The 22,137-nt window shown below is 42.1% G+C and overlaps 1 protein-coding gene across 2 annotated transcripts in view; it reads left to right on the top strand.

The window, feature by feature from the left end:
• Positions 1-22,137, top strand: part of SYT16 (synaptotagmin 16) — a 104,839-nt gene that overhangs the window by 71,194 nt on the left and 11,508 nt on the right. The window contains exons 1-4 of one of the 2 annotated variants that reach the window (XM_054286743.1): positions 9,869-9,922; positions 13,079-13,335; positions 17,163-17,606; positions 18,660-18,849. In XM_054286743.1, the coding sequence (XP_054142718.1) occupies positions 13,204-13,335; positions 17,163-17,606; positions 18,660-18,849 (766 nt within the window). In that variant the 5' untranslated portion in view covers positions 9,869-9,922; positions 13,079-13,203. Of the gene's footprint in view, positions 1-9,868; positions 9,923-13,078; positions 13,336-17,162; positions 17,607-18,659; positions 18,850-22,137 lie in introns of those variants that run through there. The other variant, XM_054286742.1, reaches the window with a different exon arrangement.

The raw sequence follows: 22,137 nt of genomic DNA, 5'->3' as shown, positions 1-22,137 counted from the left end.
GGGGAGGGGGGAGATTGTGGTGAATCAACACTCTGGCAGCAAACAAAGTTTCAATTAGAAAAATCAGTGGGAAAATAAATATCTGCCTTGTTGCAGTGCAGTTGTTTTCTGTATCAAATCCAAACAAATATATTTTGGAGGGAGTTCATTTCCACACTGTTGATCAGCAAACAAAGCCCTGTGGGTGTGAAGCTGATGGTTTAAATGCTATGTGCATACCCTGGGTCCTGTGTGGAGTGGTGAAACTGCTTTAGAGAGGAGCAAAGTCAGTGGCCTGAGTTTTCTGGATATTTCCTTGGCCAGTTTCATTTCTGATAGCTGAAAGCAAAGAGTCCTAATCCAAAGAAATTTCCTTAAACATACTGGAGGAACTTTAGGAACTGACTGCCTTGCATTAGAGGAAGTTCATATCCAAGCCAAACAAACAAAATGAAGAAATGATGGACGGGTAACCTGAAGGAATTCAACCCATTATGGTATGAAAACCACCAGGAAAATGGTTATGGAAATAATGATGGTGAGGGGAAAGTTCTTTTCTTTTGTTGGAAGGAAAGGACAGTGCTTTCTACTTCACCAGCCATTGGCATCCAGCAGTCTGTTGAGTTTCTGAGCCCATTTCCAGCCCCACACCCCAGAGCACACTCAGCCCATCTGCTGACAGAAAGGGATTTTCTGCCTCTGCAGCTGCATGTTTCCTGCACACCACCCAACCTGAGCTCTCAGGGACCTGCAGGCTGACTCATGGATGTAACTGCATCCACACCAGGGGTTTTCCTGGCTTAGCACTGTCTCCTACAGTGTGTAATCTCCTTTTTTCTTCCACTTCTGCACAAATCCTGGGCCTGTGCTAATAGAACCCAGTAGAATAAATGAAGCCTGACTCATTTTTGCTCCACATGTAAGATGTAAAGTAGGCGATTGGGAAAATCAGGGATGATTGTGGTTCAGTCTCTTGGCTGCCATTTCTTACAGCTATGGAAGAACCTTAGGCAGCACAGTGAGAGCCAGCTTGACGTGGAATCCCGTGTTCCTATTTTTAAAATCCAATTTTGGGAGTAGGAAAGAAACAATAGGAAAATATGCTGGTTTTCATGCTGTTTTCAGTGGGCAGTCCTCTATTTCCTTGCACAGCTGTGTGCAGAATTGGGGTGTAGTGTTCTGACTGCTGTGTTGTTTCACTGTAGAGGTGGTTAGAGCCAAAAAATGTTTTTTTTTTCTGATTACTCTCTTTTTTGCTGTTTTTTTTCTCTTTTCTTAAACATTATTTTTGTTGTAAGTATCCCTTAGTATAAAGGCTTCCAAGTTCTGTTTCTCTCCACCTGTATCACATGCAAACACCCAAATAAACTCACCTTGGGGAGCTTCCTAGTTGGTTTGGTCATGGAGTGAGGACAGATGGAGAGGCAGAAGCAGGGCCCTGTCTGTGGACACTGAGCAGAGAGGGGAAATCCTCCCCTTCAGCACTGGAGACCAAATATTCCCTGGCTGTTAGACCTGGCAGGAAGGGCTGAATACACACAGGGATGGTGCAAAGAGAAATCCAATCCTGCTCAACAGTAAATGACCACTGGGTGTTTGTCAGGGGCGTCCTGCCATTGTGTAGAAGTGTGGGTTTGCTCCAGCATTTTTTAACACATTTGGGATCTAAGGGAATGGCTTGGATTGGGTGCTCTCCTCCTTAGCCAATACTGAATCAGGCAGGTTGATGCTTTGTGCATTTGAATTCCCAGTTCAAGGGGCTGACAGCAAGAGCAGGATGAAGGCTCCAGACTGAAAACTCCTACAGAGCTGCAGCCACCCAGGAATTGATAGGAGCAGCTCCACCTGTGCTGCTGCACAAAATGTTCCTCCCTGAACAAAATGTTCCTCCTCTTTCTGAGAAGCTTTAACAAGTCCCTTGTTTGCCACAGACCTTTCCATTTTTCCAGAGAAAAGCTTTTCTCTCTGTGCACAGTTCTGGGTTTTGCTGAGGTAGGAGCTCTGTTCCTCTCTGTCATCCTGATCATGAAAATTTTAAGGCCAGGCCTGTGTGACTGCTTCTGTAGAAGTAAAGAACACAGCAGTGAGTGCTCCTGGGATGCTCTGAGTGTTTGCATTATGCATAGATGTACTGATATTGTCTTGGTTTTGTGATCAAATGCATTTTTTTGTTACTACCCCTGCTTCCTTCAGGGCTTGGTGATGTTCCCATTGAAACTCTCACTGACTTCCATAGAGCAGAATCAAAAATCTCTAAGAAAAAGTGGATGCACAAAGGCAGCATTAAATGTATAGGAAAACCAGAAATTTGGCATTTGGGAAGTTTCCATTGTTCAGACAAAATGAGTCTTGTTTGTTGTTGTTGTTTTTCAACAAGCAGGCCGACAGGATGTGTGCAGTACCTCTATATTTCAACATGATGTATTTTATTCAGTAATTTCTTTTTTTCTTGGGTAAGCTTGGAGCAAATGATAAGTTATTCTTTCTACTTGGTAGCACTGCAGCAAATTCTTGAATTATTTATTTCATGTATTTTAGCTTGGTGTATTTGGATGCCTGTAAGCTAACTTTGTAACTGACTGGGTGTTTGAAATTTCTAAATAAATAGTGGTGGTTTGAAATACCTTGCCAGAAAAAAGAGGTCACCCTCTTCTTCCCCCACTGTCTCCTCTGGGAAAAAAAAAATTAAAAATTCCCACATGCCTCGTTATGAGCAGTGGGAAGTTGATTTGTAAAACAGATGCTGCAGAGAAGTAATTGAGTTGAAGTTGCTAGAAATATGTATATGCTGCACAACATCTGCAGATCTCAAGATGTATTCATTATCTTTCCAGAATTTAGATTGTAATTATGGGCCCTTTATTTAAGTTTCCATGGTGATGCAGAATATGCTTCCCCCTTGTCCTTTGCTAATCAGGCCACTTGTGTGTTTGAATGGTGTTCGTTTTCCTCTCCCCTGGGTTAAGTTACTGTTATTAATACAGAGATATTAAGTTGACAGGGAGCTGTCGCTGCTCAGGCAGCGATTCAGCAGCAGGCACATCAGGCAGATTTGCTGCAGATTCCCCAGTGCCACAGTTTAATTAGCCTGCGTGCTTCCAAATGTTTGTGAGGAATAGCAGCCTCTGTCATAACAAGTGATGCACTCGTGCCTTGGGGATTGGGGAAGTCAAAATCAAAGTCAAGCAGCCAATAATGTATCACACCATGCCAAGCTTATCTCCTCCATCCCTGCACCCTCCTCCTCCTCTCTTGGCAAAAGGGCTCTGCTGTGTTTTATAGGAGGCTAGTGCCCTGACAGGAGCTGTCCAGGAGTCCTGCATCCACGTGGCCATGGCAAAATTTCTTGTAATAATCAGAATTTCACATTATGTTAAGCTACATTTATCTGAGTTTACAGCATCACGCCCATGGACACAGGATTTTAATGTTACACTTGTTTGAGAAAATGGTGAAAGGAGTGGATTAATTACTAAAGATATTATTTTACACAGGATTTTAGAAAAGTTGAGAATGTGTTGAAATGTGAGAATGAAAGTTGAAATGTGGACTTTTGGTTAAACTGGGATAATTTTAAATTTTTATTCTAATCACACATATTAATTGTATATTAATACAATTTTATAGCATTTGCTGAGCAATTAGATACATTTGGTAGGGCTTCAGGTAGAAATGCAGATATTAAGCTGAAAAGGAATGTATAATTTTATGTGTTTTGATTATTGACTGGATCATGCCCATGGATGCAGAATTTTAATGTTACAGTTGTTTGAGGAAATGGTGAAAGGGGTGGCTTAATTACTAAAGATATTATTTTACATAGGATTTTTAGAAAATTTGAGAATGTGTTGAAATGTGAGAATGAAAGTTGAAATGTGGACTTTTGGTTAAACTGGGATAATTTTTTTATTTTTATCTTAATCACCCATATTAATACAATTTTATAGCATTTTCTGAGCAATTAGATACAGTTAGTAGAGCAGAATCTGTGGGTAGAAATGCAGGTATTAGGCTGAAAAGGAATGTTTATTTTTATGTCTTTTGATTATTTGACTGGATCATGCCCATGGATGTAGGATTCTAATGTTACAATTGTTTGAAAATGGTTAAAGGTGTGGATTAATTACTAAAGATGTTATTTTACTCAGGAGTTTTATAAAGTTGAGTGAAATGTGGACTTTTGGTTAAACTGGGATAATTTTTTATTTTTATCCTAATCACCCAAAAGATATACACATATTAATAGAATTTTATAGCATTTGCTGGGCAATTAGATACATTTGGTAGAGCTTCAGGTAGAAATGCTGAAAAAGAATGTTTATTCTTATGTGTTTTGATTATTTACTGAATCATGCCCATGGATGCACGATTTTAATGTTACACTTGTTTGAGGAAATGGTAAAAGGGGTGGTTTAATTACTAAAAATGTTATTTTACTCAGGATTTTTATGAAGTTGAGTGAAATGTGGACTTTTGGTTAAATTAGGATAATTTTTTATTTTTATCCTAATCACCCAAAAGAGATCCACATATTAATAGAACTTTATAGCATTTGCTGAGCAATTAGATACATTTGGTAGAGCTTCAGGTAGAAATGCAGGTATTAGGCTGAAAAGGAATGTATATTTTCATGTGTTTTGATTATTTGGCTGGATCACATTTAGGCCATGGGGTTGTTACTGCTTGAAATAATTTTTATCCAAGAAAATTTCAAAGAAGGTTATTTTTAATAGCTTACATAAAAGTAATCAAATTTTATCACAGCTGTTCACTGACCATTTACAAACTCATGTTTAAAAGTTTTTCACTTCTATCAGAGCAGGAACACAGCTTTTTTTCCTCCAGCAGAGAGCAGTTTTCCAGCAGGAAGAGCAGGCTTGTGGTCAAACTGTGGCACAGCAGAGGGTCAAACCCACCAGTGTGGGGGCATGAAAGGAGCTGGGTCCTGCTGGGCTCAGCTGGGCTTGGTGCTGTGTCCTGGGAGAGGAGTGCTGCCTCCTGGGCAGCAGCAGGGACATTTATGGAGCTCTGACAGCACTTATCATTGAATTTTTCATCCAGATTTTAATAGATCCAGCAGAGTGCGTAAAAGCAGGTCCCTGTTTCCTCACCTGAGGCTGATGTAGGTTTGAGGTGGAGGAAGGTGCTTTCCCTCCCAAAACAGGAGAGTCCTCCCTCTCCCCCTGTTTGCTCAGCTGCTGGGGTTTGCCATGGAGATTATCAGAGTGAGTCTTGGCAACCCAATCATGCCCTTGGTGCTGCAGAACGAGCTGTGGCCTGACCCTGCTCCCAGCTGGGCTGTTCACACACAAACCCAGGTGTGCACAGTGACTGCTGTGTCCCACTGATGCCAGCATCCTGCTGTGCTCCCCTGGTGCTGCTGGCAGGGACATCAGCAAAATGTCTCTGTGTTCCCATCCTGACCAAGCCAGGCCAAGAATACAGAGCATGTCCTGAGCCCTCCTTTCATGTTTTCTGAAAAATCCCTTCACCACGATTTCTTCTCCTGGGAAGCTGAGAAGCCTCAGAAAAGAATTGTAAACAATAATTATCTGATTGCTTTGAAATGTGGTCTGGAGATCATTTACCAACAGGAGCATCTTTGATTGGTTCTATGTGAATTGTGACCAATCACAGCCAGCTGTGTCAGACTCTCTGAGTCAGTCATGGGTTTTTATTATTCATTCTTGTTCAGCCTTCTGATGTATCCTTTCTTTTTCTTTAGTATAGTTTTAGTATAGTATTAATATAATGAAATATAATGTGATATGATATATGACATAACATAACATAACAAAACATAACATAACATATCAGCTTTCTGAGACATGGAGTCAGATTCATCTCTTCCCTCATCCTGGGGACCCTCACAAACACCACACTCCTTCTCCCACCTGCAGGATGCTGAGCACTGCTGAGGGTACAGCCATGCCCCATGCATTGATGGCAGCACAGGGATGTGCTCAAGTACATAATCCTCATTTTGAAAGGCTATAATTTATATTGGTCTCCAGAGCTCGTCTGCTGCTGGCAGATGGAGCCAGCAGTTCCTGTTAGCCACGTGCCATGTTTATGTGTTGGTGGTGCTACCCTGAGCAGGTTACATCCGAGCTGCTTTTTTTTGCACAAAAGTTCTCTCCCCACCTTAGCAGGGGCTGAAGGGGCATGGAAGCAGGAAAAGTTTTCCAGTCCTTTGTTTACTACTTTGTCTTAGCACATGCAAATGATTTTGCAAGGTTCTTCTGTGTCACTGTCCTATTTTATTTTAGGAAAAATTCCTGGAAAAATTCCTTTGCCAGGATTTCTTCTCGTGAGAAGCTGGGAAGCTTCAGCTTCTCCATGTTTTGCTCCTTTGGAATGTGATTTGGAGAATTGTTTACCCAGCATGTGAATTGTTTTTAATTAATGGCCAATCACAGCCAGTTGTGTCAGACTCTGAGTCTGTTACAGGTTTTTTATCATCATTCTTTTTATCATCATTCTCAGCCTTCTGATGTCTCCTTTCTATTTCTTTTAGTGTAGTTTTAGTATAGCATTTTCTTTTAACATCATGTTTCAGAAGGCTGATTTATTATATTACGATATTGAGTCAAGATTCTCATCTCTTGCCTCATCCTGGGGACCCTCAAACACCACCACACTTCTGTGTGTTGTGATTTTGTGTTTTTCTCTGTTAAATATCTTCATTAAAGAAGAATAGGTTAACAGGCAGAGTTGAGCAGGGTCTAATAATATGTAAATGTTGCTGATACAATATGACACCATCAAGCTTTCCAGAGGTTTGAAGAAGCGGATGATTCTCATGTTCATGCCCCAGTCCTCCCGAAATCCTTGGTGACTTTTTCTCCCCAGAGGATGCACCCGAGAGTCAGAAGTGTCCTCTGGCTTCTTGGCCAGGAGCAGCAGCTGGCTACAGCATGAGTGGTATTTTTCTCCCAGTGAGCAGATACAGGGGGGAGGATGAACAGGCAGCATCTTCAGGCAGTAACCATGATGTGGTCAGGCAGTTTGAGACCTCTGTGTCATGGTTACACGGTTTTTGATCAGAAGTATCTGAATAAAAATCAGGTGTGGAGTGTAGACCCAAATTCAGCCACTTGCCCTCCAGCCACAGGAGCACAGGACAGAGGTGTCTGGATGCAGAGGTATTGCTTGCATGGAAAAAGGTTACAGAAGCTGGAGTCTGAGATCTGTAGTCTCAACACAGAGAAGTTCTTTTGCTGTGGAGAACAAGTCCTAGTTCTTCCATTCTCTCTTACTAAACTTTATTTCCTGATTTTACCTGCAGCTATAATACTTAGAGGGAACTGTCCAAGTCCAAGCCTTGCTGAAGTCCATTAAGATCTTTCCACTAACTGCATATTGCTATTGAGTTCTGTTTCTTTAACCCTCAGGTATTCTCATGGATTTTTATTGGAAATTTTTCTAAAGACTGCAGGACTTGGTTGTAATTATTTTTTATCTGTGCCACATAAGTCATCCCTTTAGCAAGCTTTTTAGCAGAAGCTGAATGTCTCCTTTTGTAACAACTTCACAAACACAAGGTGAACATTGGATGAATTATGCTGTATCATTTGCCAGCACATACACCAAATGTCAGGCAATGACAGAAACTAAAAATTTATGGCGCAGAAGGGAAGAATTTTATGATCTTCCATGGACTAATGTAATGACTCTTTTATACAAACAGAGATGAAATGCATTTAAAAACATAGCTATTTAGAAAATTGGCCTGAACACATTCTAAAATCCAGAGAAGTTCATTAGAGGGAAAAGCCATAAAAGTGCCCTTTGTTTTTAGTTCAATATAATGTTTTAATTTTGAAATATAATTGCTTGAATTTAATGCACCCTCCAATTAGATCATTTAAAGATCTCTCCATCTAGCTCTTCTGGTACAACATGGCGCAGAGTTGCTCTTACTTTTATTTTCAGAGGAACCTAGGTGGTGCCATGATCACAAACCAAAGATTTGTGGGTGTAAAGCCATCCCTGTGCCCCAAGGGTGTATCACACACTGCTCCAGCTGAGCAGATCCTCTGGGCGGGGAGGATGAAGGACCTTTAGGAAGTGCTGAGTCCAGACTGGATCATGGCATGTTCAGACTTTGTCTGAGGCTTCTCTTCTCCTTGTGTACTCTTAACAGAGCTTTTACATGTATTGCTGGTAGTTTTCATTTCTTACATAATCCAAAATCTATAGCAAACTTGGGCACAGAGCAAAGCTGAGCATCTTGGAGAACCCTGAACTTCTCTCCCACTCAGACTTGGCATGGGGCAGAGTCTTCTCTCACTGTGTTCTTACAGGAGAGTTTCCTTGACCTTCTGGTTCTGTTTTCACTGTTGTGACAGTCTGCACTTTGGACTCATTTAGCTTTAACTTTTCACCTGTTAAAAAATCTTTGTAGTAACCTGTATAGATCCTGGAGTGCAGACAGCATGAAGGAAATGTTTGGAGGATGCTCTGGGGAGCTGAACAGGCTGGAATGCCAGCTCTGCCCACAGCCTCTCTGCAAATCACCCTGTTAATAAAGAGCCTATTTCAGCTCTGGAAACATGGAGCCTTCTCAGGCTATTACCCAGCATGTGGTAAATTAAACAATCTTGGCCTGATTGCATAATGTCACTTGAAATTTAAGATCCTTTTTCTCCTTAACCCCTAAAATTTACAGGCCATTTTTGTTTAGATTTATGGTAATTACATAATGATTCTGCTCCTTTGAGGCTCTTCTAGGAAGTTTTTTAGCACTCTTTTGGTGGCTAATCTCCAAATTACCAGGGGCAGGAGCACTGCCTGGTCTCTCTGTTGGTTTATCTCAGTGCAAGGGGTGCAGTGGTATTGCAGGTCTGGAACTGGGGCTGTAGCAGGGGCCAGGCAAGAGAATTGCTGCTGTGTGGGGGCAAATATTCCTCAGGCCCACTAAGCCATAGCTCTGCTGTCTTCTGGGAAGAGGGGTTTGAAAAATGACTGCTGTAGCTAGGAGAATTTCAAGTCCAGAGGTACCCAGGTCCATACTGAAATCCTTTCTTCCTCTGGACTAAATTTAAACAGGTTCTTAACTTTCATCATGACTTTTATACAGTTTAAAGAAGGGATCTAATTTCTTTCAAAGAAAAGACTTGGTTTTTTTTGGGTAATTTAATTTTTTTTTTTGCATGGAAGCAAACTGATTCCTTAGAGTTCACATAGCAAACACTCCTTTGGTCAGCATGGGTAACAGGAACACCTAAATTCTTCATCTGTGTTTCTTGCTGGTTAATGAACTATGTGTGTTAATTTAGTAAGATCTTCCAGTCCCCATCTTTTAACTCTGGCAGTGGGCTTTAGGAAGTGTTGAGACCTCTAGGACGTTCCTTTGGCACAATACAGTGATTCATAGAACTGAGAGATTTTGTGTCATTAAAAAAAAAAAGACAGATACTGTAAATTAGCCAGAACATTTGCCTGTCAGTGTGAGGAGGGACTGCACAATATTTTTCCAGCCTGGTTTTCAGTGTTTGATGTGCCAAACATGCCTTGTATTTTTGGAGAGAGGCTTCCATATCCCAGTTCTTGTTAGGGTTCTACTGGGAGGTCATGCTCATCCTTTCATCTGAAAGTTTTTTTTTTTTTTCACATCCAGTTCTCCAACCCTGAACATAGACTTTTCTGATTTATTGGTGATTTCTGCTACCCAGTATTCCACTTGCCTCCTTCCAGGATTGTGAACACGTGACCTGAAAGGGAAAGTTTGGGAGATGAGATTCTTAAGAAAAATCACATTTTTCATTGTACAGTACTATCTGTCCTTAATCTTAGAACTGTCTGCTATTGCTCTGCAGGGACTCTTGGCTAATTAAAGTTCAGATAATGCTGTCTCAACCTCTGTCCCTGATGCTGTGCTGTTTATTCACGTCAGGTATTCATAAGACGGTTGACATTTTCTTCCTTAAAGATCTCTCAGGTAAATTACAGGCATTTTACTGCTCTGACCTTTTCCTTTACAGGAGGAACTTTTGTTTTCAACATTTATTTTGTGAATATAATGTTGGAAGGGAAGTAATTGGAGAGTTGTCGTTGTTCTAGTCTGTATAGTTGGTCTATTATCTGTAATGATCATCTAATACTGGTATTTATACGTGATTATCTCTTACCAAAACTGCTTTAAATTTAAAGAAAAAGCCAGACTGTTTCACTGATTGGTTTGGGTGAATCACCTTTTTCTTTACTTCCCCTGAACACTACATTTTTTGCTTTCCTAACACATTCATTTTGTGCCTGAGTCTCAGGGAGATGGCTTGCTCTATTAATATATTTCTGGAGTTCTCCTGTTACGAGTAGACTTTTATGGCTTTAATGTAGTTTTTGAAAATTCCTCTATTATTGATCTAGATATTATCCCAGCAGGAGTCAAACCCACAAGACAATTGTGTGAGGATAATTTCTTACTACAGAAGCATTTTATTCTGAAAGCCTGCTGTGTGGTGTGTGCTTTGATGGATGACCCACTGTTTAAATGTGTATTAGACATTGGCTTGCTAATTAAATGCCTTAAGGAGTGCCTGGATCCATTCAGTCTCAGTAAATGCGTGGAATTTCTGTTATTTTATTTCTTGCTTGTGCTTCTAAGTTGAGTTCTTTCTGTTTTCTGACTTTGTAGAGAGGAAGGGGAGTAATGGCCAAAAAAAAGAAAATTACTTTCTACCTCTCTCAAGACTTTTTGCTCAGGGCAGAGGTGAGACAATGAGGGCTCTCAGTTCAGAATTAGGTCTGCCAGATGGGAGGATGAGGAGCAGGAGAAGAGATGGGTTCTGCATTTCAGATGGGAGTGAGGAGAGCACTCACCTGGAATTTGAGAGAGATGAATTTGGATCCCTCTTTGCTCCTGAAGGACCATCTCCCATGAGGAAGAGGACCATAATTACGAAGCTGTGAGATGCTCTCAGACTTGTTGGTTGAAGTGCCTGTGCTTGAAGCATTTTACTGGGAGGGAGAGTGGAGATCATTCACAGTTGAAGAGAGGGGATAAAGTTATTCTCCTAATTTCTGAGTTCTTAAATTGAAAGAGCAGCCAAGGACAGGAGCAAGGACTTCTGTTCACCTGCAGCAGATGTTTCCTGAGTATAATCCCCACTCCTCTCTTTGGACTTTTGTGTGTGTGGAGCAGATAAGCATCAGAAGCAGTGCATTTGCTGCTAAGGCCAAACATAGAATTTCTTCTACTCAGAAAGATTTGGGCTCTTTGTTCTAAGACAGAGGGATGTGTAGAGGATCATAGAAAGGCTCAGGTTGGAAGGGACTTTAGAAATTTGTCTAGTCCAATCCCCCCTATCTTGATTAAGTTATTCAGAGCCCCATCCAGCCTGACCTTGAACATATCCAAGGCTGGGGTACCCACAGCTCCTCTGATCAGCCTGTGCCAGTGGTCTCACCACCTCACAGCAAAGAATTTCTGCCTGATATCCAACTTAAATTCACCTGTTTCAGTTCAGAACATTACCCTTGTCCTGCCACTACAGGCCTTGGCCAAAAGTATCTCTCCACCTTTCTTGTAATCCCTCTTCAAGTACTGAAAAGCAGCAATAATGCATCTCTTCAGGTGCCACAGATTTGTGGATTTTCAAGTCCCTCAGAGGGTCTCAAACCTGATCTTCTCCTGAGATGGGTGGGACTTCATTCCTCCAGCCCCTGCCTGGAGATTGATGGACTTGAGAGATGTGAAACAAGCAACTGACAGTGAAAACTGAGACAGAAAAAGTTGTTGGGCACCTCAGACTCCTCCATGCCACCAGATTCTCTATCTCATTTATCAGATAGGGAATAAAAGCATTGATTCATTTAACAAAAGCAAACTAATGGTTTTCTATTAAACTATCTTTTAAAATTTGAATTTGAGACCAAATTTGAGAAAAATGTTTGTTCTTTGGTAGTGATCTTCATAGGAACAAACAAATGGCCCTTCTTGAGCAGGGGAGTGGATGAGATGACCTCCAGAGGCTCCTTCCAACCTCACCTTCTTCTGTGAAACCTTCAAACCCCAAATAACTCTGTTTGCAAAGGAAATTGTTATGTTTTCATTGCTGTCATCAGCTGTCTGGAAGCACAACTCATTCTTTCACTGTTTTCAATGCTTTTTGCTTATTTGAAAGAGACTGAGGAAGAATTTTCTTTCCGTGTTCCTGAAGCAAGGCTCATCATGAGATGCATTAGGAGGAGGAATGTCCCTGTTTTTCTTCTGAAAGTGTTTGCAGAACACATCCAAGGCCAAATCATGATGATGTTTTCATCTGTGTCCTGGGCATGTAATTATCTGTGCTGCTCCATCCAGAGAGCTCTCACTGGTGCTTTCAAGTAGAGAAAAGCACCCTGTGTTCATAACAGAGATTTCAGTGGTGTAGGAAAGGAATCTGTGGTGTGAATTATTTTATTCTCATTAATGAAGCTTACTGTAGCCTATGGAGGACATGTGTGTAGGACAAGATGAATTAAAACTAATAAAAGCAGTTAGGAAATTAGATAACATATCTCTCCTCTGTTGTCCTTGGGAGGAAAATTCAGCCCAAGCATGAGATTTAGAGATTCCTAGCTGGTTTTATGAGCTGCTCACTAAGCTCTCAGGGATGGGTGAGAGGGTAATGCTCTCTGTTCTGTCTGTGAATCTGCCTCCCTCACCAGCACCATGCTCCTGAGGACAGTGCTAACTCCTGTCATCTCCTCCTCCTGCACAGGAGGAAATTGTGATACCTGTTCATCAGGCCTCTGCTGTGCTTTTCTGTGGTTTGATTTGTGTTTTCATAGAAGAGATTCCTTTGGGGCTGCACATGAATACCCCAGAAACTCCACTTGAATTTTGTGGATAACTTTTTCAAATAAAGGCAATGGATTTCTCAGTTCAGTACGGGCTGAGAAACAGCCATGTCCCCTCCATCAAATGCTGATTTAAACAGGATTGGTTTCTTTATAGGTTCAGTGCTGCAGGAAGCAGAAACTGTCTATTGTAAACACTGGGGATTAGGGAAAAGTTAAAAAAAATAAAAGAAAGGAGAGAAAAGCACATTTTGGAATGGGGAGAAATTTGTTCTAATCTCTCTGAAATTATTTTCTTGCTGGAAATTGTTAGATCTGGATGGACTAAGCCAACTGAGTTACCAAGACAACCTCTCCTGTCGTGAAGATGACCATGCATCTATTGATTCAAGAGCAACAACCAGGAGTAGGGGCACTGGGCAACACAAAGGGCCCAGGATGGAGCCCAGAACTGGGGATGGTGTCAGCCAGTCACACAGGGAAGGACGCCTGGAAATGGAGACAGCATTTGCCAACCAGGGATTGGAAGTAAATGATGCTACTGACAGCTCATCGGCTTGGAGCCCTGAGGTATGCTGGATTGTCATTTATTACACACACTGAAAGCTTTTGAAGGGTATTGGGGGCCAAAAAATGTTAGAGGAGAAATGAAGTGAAAAATTGATCAGCACAGCACAAGATAATGGTACTCCTTTGTGCTTATGTGCATGACCATACACCTCTTTGTGTGTTTCCCCTTTTTTCTGGTGTTTTACCCCTTGCTACTAACACTAATTTACAGGAAGGCTTTCATTGCTTGATTTCTGACTGCAGTGTCTGAACTGAAATTGGAACTTTGGCTACCCAGCAGCATTTACTGACATTTAGCAAGGAGCTCTCAGTGGTAGCCCAGGGCTTGGTCACTGGCTGTACATGCAGGGTGTGTGTCCCAGGACAGGGTATGTGGTCACTGGGTCAGATCTGTGTCTTTTTCCAGGTATTTTCTATGACTTAGACAATGGAAATAATCTGAAAAGCTGGAGGCAGCCGGTGGGGGTGGCCTGTGACCTGCCCAAGTGACAGTAATCTCGTCCCCATTGATACCAGGCAAACTTTTAGGGAAGGAGAGAACCTGAGTCTTCTTTCCTTTAATTCTGCACTTTTATTTTGAATCCTCAAGGAAACATTTTGGATTTTAAGGCATTATAAACACCTGATGACTTTGCATCTCCCTTTTCTCTCTAATCTCTCTGCATGATGTGTTGATTTTCATTATCTTACCGCAGGATTAAATTTCTGGAAAAATATCAGCTTGCATCAGACATATTAAAAGAACAGCACAAAGGTCATATCCTCTGCCTGAGTTAAAAGACAGCTGTGGAAATCCATACCTCCATCAGACTGTGAGCAGCAAGGCTTTGAGGGAAGGTCCTGCAGCCAGTTCAAAGCTGGAGGGCATCTTCTTGGAGAGATGCTCCAGCCCTAAAGGGTGTTTGGAGCAGCATTTTGGCTTTCTGCACAACCCAGTCCCACAAAACACTACACCCCACATGGGAGCTGTGTGTGGCAGCAGCTCTGCCCTCTCTTTGCTGTGTTTCTGACACTGCCTGCCCATCTGAGGCTCGTTTCTCCTTTTCTGCGTTTGATTTGCTTTGCCACGGTTCACGTGTGCTGCAGTGTCTCCGGTGTCCTCTTGTGTTTCTTTGGAATGCATGGCCCATTTTACTCCTGGTGTCTACATTTTAAAAATGCAAAGAAGGGTTCCAGCATACTGGAGCAGAAATGCCCAAGACACAGTTTATCTCTTACAAGCAGCTTCTCATTTAAAGGTATTGTGTAGATTAATGAAAGACTTTTTATTGCAGGAACTAAATGTTCTGACATGCCAGAAATGTCCAAGTGTTATTATGCTCCACTCAAAGGACCTCTCTTTACAGACAGAAATGGTAATTTTATGCCCCTGCAGTGGAACCACAAGTACCATTTCAAGCCTTGTCCATAATTAGCTGCTCTTTCAGGTTTCTCTGGCAGAAATGGACTTATTTTACTTAGTGAAGTGGATGTTGGCTGTCCTGAATGACCGGGTTAGATGTGCAGTATCAATCAGGATTCTTGGCCTAGCCTCTCAATAACTGTGCTGGGAAAAGGGAAAGAAAGAAATTCAGATGAAGTACCTAAACCCCAGTCTTTGCTTGGATTTCAGTTCAAGTATCTGTGTAACCAACACATTCACAAATCACTTGTGGCCCAGCTGGGCTCTGAAAGCAGGGGGGAATTCTGTCAATGACTTCCACAGAAGGAGGATTTGTAGGCATGAAGCAAACCTGCATGGGGATGAGTCCTGGATAGCACAATGCTCTCAGAAAGGGCCAGGCTGTGAGGTCTCCAAAGCTTGGTTTCCCATGGAAAGCTTAATGCCAAGGAGTTTGCCATTTCTCTTTCCCTCTTTGCCTCCAGTTCATGCAGTTTTCTCTGCAGTGGGTCTGGCCACTTGTCTAGTAGCACAATTTGAGCTTTCCTGAAATCCAAATCTTCTCTAGCTGTTCAGTCAAAATGCAGATATCTGACCTTCAGTATTCCTTACACACTGCCAGAAGGTGATGATATCAGCCCTACTGGGGCAGGAAAGTGTCTCTTGGACTTTCATTCCTGTGGGTTTGTGCTGATGCACTGGAGTTCACATTTTCCAGCTCAGACATGTAGCTGAAAGCCAAGTTTTGCCTCAAACACGGTTGTCTCCAGACCTTAGCAGCGGTCCTTAAATGTGCCTTGATTCCATCTCCTCAACAGCAAATGCACAGATAAAAGTGTGGAGGGAAGTATGAGTCAAGCCCAACCCCATCACGTATTGAATATTATTTCATCAACCAGACAGAAATAACTTGACTGCTACACAGGAGCACTTAACATTTTTGTAACACCATGCTCTCTCCAGGCAACCTGGCCTGCCTTGCATTTTTGTTTTTAGCAGCCTGCTGTTTTATACAGAAAGATGTTTCTGTAGCCAAGCATGTAATTTTGTGTGTTGTTCTCCCTTTGACATTATTTCTGCAAGACATGCAACAGCAGGTCTGTAATCTGCACACTTGGACTTTTGTGTTCAAGTCTTAAACACCGCTGAAAATGTGAAAATCTGGAGCTTTGCATGTCATGGCAGATGAATCTGGGCACTTCAAAAGTAGATTGACAGGAAGTAAACAAAAATTTTGATGTTTATCTGAGACCCTGTTTGAGACACCCAGACACTTCTGAAGGGACTTAACACCAGACGTCCCATGGCCCATCATCTGTTCTCTGAACAAAAAGACTCCTGTGCTGGAAAGAAGTGTTACTTGAAATGTGAAAAGAAGATAAATGTTTGAGGAGGAGGGTGACTCAGATGCTGGTGACAAGCCTTAATTCACCTTCTGGCTATTAACTGAAAATCTTTCCCTAGTACAGTGTATACTCGTGTTTAAATACAAACCATTGATCACTATAGCAACCCCTTTATCATATGAAGCACATTCTAGCTCTGAGATAAAAAAGCACAGTTGAACAGAAACCCACACACCCACTCAGCAAAAGGTAAGGTGAGCATCCATGGTTTTATCTTGCTTTATCAAGATGGTTTTTGTTTTAAAAGTAGGTAAAAGACTGTGTGTGAATTGGTCTGCACATGTTGCGGTTGTTTATTTTGAATTTTTATTCTGAATTTATTAGTACCCAAACTGAACAGAAGGAACAGATGCTTCTCTTGGGAGATTTTAGAAGGGTATAAAGAATCAATATGTATTTGATCAGACTGCTTATCCCCATTATCATTGCTTTAGCTGTAGGAAAACTATTGAATTATGGGTTAGCATCTAGAAATGGAATTTCCATTCTACAGGAAATTCTGACATGATGATTTCCTCTTCATATTAAACATAGTGCCTAATTTTTTAAAAATTTCTAGCAGAACAAAATATCAAAAAAGTTAGCAGGTTCAGCTGAATTGTTTGATTTTAATAATGTAAAAAATTTCCACCTTGAAAAGCAATTCTAGTGTATGTTCGAAGTAACAGGTTAAGTAGGTCAAATTGTTTTGCTAGTGCCTCAATGTTGACACGAATGAAATGTAAAAATCCCTTTGTTTAGTTTTTCTCTATGTAGAATGTTTGCCAAATTAACCATCTCCTGCAAAACACTTAAATATTGATGAAACTTTTTGTTGGAAATGTTTCAACAAGTGCTGCTGCTTACTAGAGCGTATGGGGACTATTACACAAAATCAGGCAATTAACTATCTTTGGCCCTTCCAGAAACAGTTTGGATCCATATTTCACACAGCAACTGCGTATACTAAAGTGAGGAGAACAATTTCATTTTAATTGGAATTGGAATCACAGAGGCAGTTGAACTCCACTGGAGGTTTTACTCCTTCCTTCCCTTTGCAGGAGCACAATGAAGTGAACAGTGTGCCAGCTCACCATTGTGCCCACGAGCCCATCTGCAAATGTGGTGACCTGGATGTCATTTTCACCTACAAATCCTCAAGCCAGAAGCTGATAGCCACTGTCCTGGAGGCCAGGGACATCCCAGACAAGGACCGCAGTGGTGTCAACACCTGGCAGGTGCACGCGGTTCTGATGCCGGGCAAGAAGCAGAGGGGCAAGACCAGTGTGCAGAGAGGACCCATCCCCGTCTTCCAGGACAAAATCACCTTCAGCAAGCTGGAGCCAGAGGAGCTGAGCAGCCATGCCGTTCGCTTCCGCCTCTACGCCGTGCACAAGGTGCTTGGGGAGAAGATGATGGGGGAGCAGCTCTTCTACCTGAGGGGCATCAGCCAGGAAGGGGAGATGAAGGTGACACTGCTCTTGGAGCCACGGAGTAACCTGAGTGTAAGTTCGGTGAAGGACAGATGGAGTCCCTAAAATTGTTTGGTTTTTGGTGAATATGGTGTTCCTGGAATCTTTCATTCATTCAGGGCTATCAGTGTGTGACTGGTGGATCTGACCTGCTGTCACTTAAAAAGTGATCAGGAAGGGGAAGCTCAGGGAATTTCCTCCCTGTGCAAAGCTGCGTTTTATTAACAGCCCAGTCAGCAAGCTCACACAAAATCCTGTGGATCTACTACATCTGCACGACTCACCACATGCTGTGCCATTCAGATACCCCAGGTTGGTCTGGGAACCACCAAGGCATAATTAGTCCTAATTCCAATAAGGGCAGTGGTTCTTGTGCACCCCAGTGCAGAAGTTACCTCATTTGGCCCTAGATACCAGCTTGTGGATCTCCACTGTGCAGTTTCCATCTTGCCAGAAATGCTTAGTAATGTTCTCCTACATGACAGATGGAAGCGGAGAGCTGGGTCATGTGAAGAGGAACTGGCTGTGCTGCTTCTTAATTTTCCACGCACATCACAGTTGTATCCAGCTCTGGCTATGCCAATCAATTGGTGTAGATGAGCTCTGTCATGATTCATTGTCTACAAAAGCTCGGAGAGAGGTTGTGCACGTGAGATGAATAAATCATCCTACTCCAGGTGAAGTGGAGAATAGTGAAAGCATTGTGGTAGCAAGGAAAGAAAGTAATAAAATGCACAGTACATGGCCAAAAACTGCCAAACTGAAAAGTGTATTCCATCCAAAAGCCATTATCAAGGAGATGTACAGAGTATTAGTGCAGCAGGATGTTTGCTTATCTCAGAGGCTTTGATTTACACTCGTGATAACACTTCACTCAGAGTTCCTCATCTTTAAAGAGAAAGTTCAGAGATGTGTTTTTGTAAAAGTGACGCTCTGATTCTTCTGCTGCCCCGGCATAATTAATTCTCAGTTATTGTAATTTCTTAGCAGAGATCTTACTAAACAAGGCCACAAGACACAAATTAAGGGGGGGGAGGGAGGGGTGGTGAATGTCCTGATGATTCTCTCAGTGTTCTTTCCCTGCAGAGTGCAGATTCTCAGCTGAGTCTGTCAGCAATCTCTCACAGTGATAGCGCTTCCTCAACACAGTCCCTGTCGCATGGAGGGGTGCCAGAGCTGCTCGTGGGACTGTCATACAATGCCACTACGGGGAGGCTGGCAGTGGAGATGATCAAAGGCAGCCATTTCAGAAACCTTGCAATTAATAGGCCACCTGGTAAGTACTTTCACTGCTATTAAATAGCACCCTTGAGCCAGAATTTGGTTTTTTATTTTCTTCCTCAAGGTACTCAGTTAGAGATTTTCTGAGCTAGGTTTCCTTGCAGAGCACCTGATTGAAAATTAAGTATTATTTCAGATGCATGTGCTGATAAATAGTACAGGGCAATTGGAGGGAATCATCTGAAGGCTCAGCTGATGAGACAACAATACCTGAATATCTTCTTTATTGCTCATACCTTTATAATATCTGATTATGGCAAAAGTGCTGCTGTACCCAAAGCACAGAATTCTCAGCAGATTCATTAAAAAAGTGAATAGAAAACCACTTTCCAAGTGTTTTTCCATTAAAAAAACACTATCCAAGTGTTTGAATGTTACCATGTGACCCACAGAGGCCCTGCCTGGTGCCCTTAAGTGTTTCCCAAGGCTGCACTTGGTTTAGTCCCTTGCTGTGCTGCTGAGTGCTGGGTGAGCTGCTGCTCTGGGGGACTCTTTGGGGACCCTCCTGCTGTGAATTCTCCACTGCTGCACAGGGAAATCTTCTGCAGAAAGAAGATTTGAAGGTTGTTGCAACAGCTCAGTTCCCTTCATCCAGTCCCAAAGGGAAAAATAGAAATTGCCTAAAGTAAGTTTAGTCGGTGCCTGAGCTGCAGAAGGCACAATGGTGAGTCCTGGAGAAGGATGGTGCTGGTAATGTCCATGATGGAGATGGAGTCATAGCCACAGTTTGCTGCTGATTACCTCACTCAGGGGTTGAACAGCAGAGCTCCATTCATCTCCTGCTGTCCTTTTGCCTCCTGTCTGAAACCAGCAGCTGATGGCAATATGAAACAACCTTTTTGTTTGCTGTCTGTGATGTGTGCCTGCTTGTCAAAGGAGGTAAACCTTTGGCAGTTCCTTGCCTTCTCTGGGTTTGACAGAGTATCTCGAGCTGCAGAACACTGAAATGGCTTTTGCAAGATGCTCTGTTCTTTGGTTCAGATCTAGAAAAATATTTATGAAATATTTCAGTATATGGATGTGAAAACTTAGATTTTACACTAGACTATACTGAAGTGGATTACAGAAATAATCCGTCATCAGTGAATCCCTTGAGAATTAAGGGAAATTCTGTGCAACAGTAAAACCTCTGACCCAGCCTGTGCAGCCCTCACTGTCTTTTATTAGCTGTGACAGGAAACCTCTCCGCATGGGTTACCTAAAGTCATGTTCTTGTTTGCATGGACATGTTTTAATAAAAGGTTTTCAATTGGGATCTTCTTTAGTAATTTAAAACAAAGGTAGACTAAGGCAACCATGCCCCAGCAGGAAAGCTCTCCTGTTTATATATGCTGCAGAGTAGATACATCCTAAAGTTTTACTATCAGAAATGAAATTAAAATAGTCACAATATAGGTCCAAATAAGTTTTCAGGCAACTGTAATGCCCACTTCTTTTTCCCATAAAGGAAAATTTCATCCTTTTTGTTTCCAGATCATACAGACCAGCGTCAGACCAGTGTCTCTCAGTGCTAGATAAACTTTTAAGTGAAACACAGAAATCCATAAATTATTACAGGCAAACTCTGAACCTATCAAAATCTGCTTCTTTTATTCCAAGTCACATTGTTCCTTCTGCCTTCTGAATTGTTCTTCTGTGCCTGTAAAGCCCCCAGTAGTGTGGTGAGAAAAAGAAAACCCAGTGAAGCAGAAACTGAAAGAAATTAAAAAGAAGGAAGGAAAGCAGCTCTTGTCTCGGTGCTGGAGTAGCTCTTCACTGATAACCCCCAGGCACTGCAGAGCAGTTTGTTACTGTCTCAGACATGCTGCTGGCTGAATGAGATGCTCAATAAGTCCTTCACAAAGTGAAGCTAAAACTGCTGAGCCCCTGTCTGGAGGGTGAGCAAAGAGCCCTTGTGTTTTCTTAAATAGGTGCTATTTGAAGTTCTGCTGTTCAAGGCTCACAGGGAGTGATTTCTTTAAAGTATCATGGAAATTTTGGATATAATAGCGCTGTGGAACACTTAAACAGCCAGCTTAAACTGCTATTCAGGGCAGCCATTTATGGTAAGACTGAAAGAGCAGAATTCCTCTCCATTCCCAGCCCTGGATACACAGACCCTGTGCAGGACCCATATGTGGTCCTGTCAGCTTTTAGGAATGGCAAAGGAGATTTGAACAACAGCAAAGTGTCCAGCTGTGCTTTTTGCCCACCTTGACCCTCTTCTCTGCCACCTGTAGACCCACACCCTGTGTGCTGCCTTCTTGGCATGCATGCACAGGGATTTCTCCATGTGCAGGACAAGGAAATGGACTGGGACATTGGTGATTTTAGGTGTTAAAGGCTGCAGAGGCTGGAACAGATGGTTTTATAGAGAAGAAAAAGGAGATGGTGCATGTCTCAGTGTTTCCTGGGCACGTTTTCTCCTTCACTTAAACCTTTAAACTGAGTCAGGTAAATGTCAAAGCCATGGGTGCTTGTGTGGGTAATAAATGGGTTAGAAAACAGCTGGGCAGCTTACAGAAACCTAAACTGTGCAGGCAGTGCCTTGTCTTCAGGACACATATGTGGGATTTAAGAATAGTTTGGTCAAAGATAAGTGTCCAGGTATTGTTCTGGGGAACATGCTGAGTTACAGGCCTCAGCTTACATTCCCTGATCACACAAATAGATCCATTATCACTCAGAGCACTTAAGAGCACTCAAGAGTGTGGCTCCAGCATTGGACCGTAAATTATCTGGGTGTGCCAAAAAGCCTCGTGCAGAAAAGCATCCACAGCTTTGTCAGATGTGGACACTGTTGGTATTTTAGTGCTAATGGCTTGTGTGCTGTGCACCTCATTCTCCTTGCTTCTTGTAAAAATCATTAACCTGTGCCAGCATTTTATAGAAGTTCATATTTTGGTCTGTGGTCTTGTATCTTTTTGGAACAAAATGCAGCATGCTCGTTTAAAGGGTGTTTATTTAAAAAGAAAAATAACAAGAGAAGCCTACACCACTGGCTGAAATGTCTTTAAAAATTTATAACCAGTTACATACAATGTGCATGGAAGTAATACCTTGGGATCACAGTGATGGACCAGGAATCATTGGAGCTAGCCAGTGCATAAACACAAAGCACAGAAATGTGTCTGCCCATATGATGCTAAACCTTCATCAGCTGCTCTGCTGGGGGCAGCTCTGTCTCCTCTAATCCAGCCTTCCTTCTGTTCTCTTCTGCATTTCTTTTGGGGTTTATGTCTGTGTGAATGCAATGTGAGAAGAACTATTGTGAAGTTATTCCCTCGCCTAAGAAAAGTCCTCC

This window comes from Melozone crissalis, unplaced genomic scaffold (assembly GCF_028551555.1).
Source record: "Melozone crissalis strain CALT ecotype California unplaced genomic scaffold, PUWL_Pcris_2 ptg000056l_1, whole genome shotgun sequence".
Classification (NCBI taxonomy): domain Eukaryota; kingdom Metazoa; phylum Chordata; class Aves; order Passeriformes; family Passerellidae; genus Melozone; species Melozone crissalis.
The sequence above is the reverse complement of the archived record's forward strand: the minus strand, read 5'-3'. Positions and strand labels throughout refer to the sequence as shown.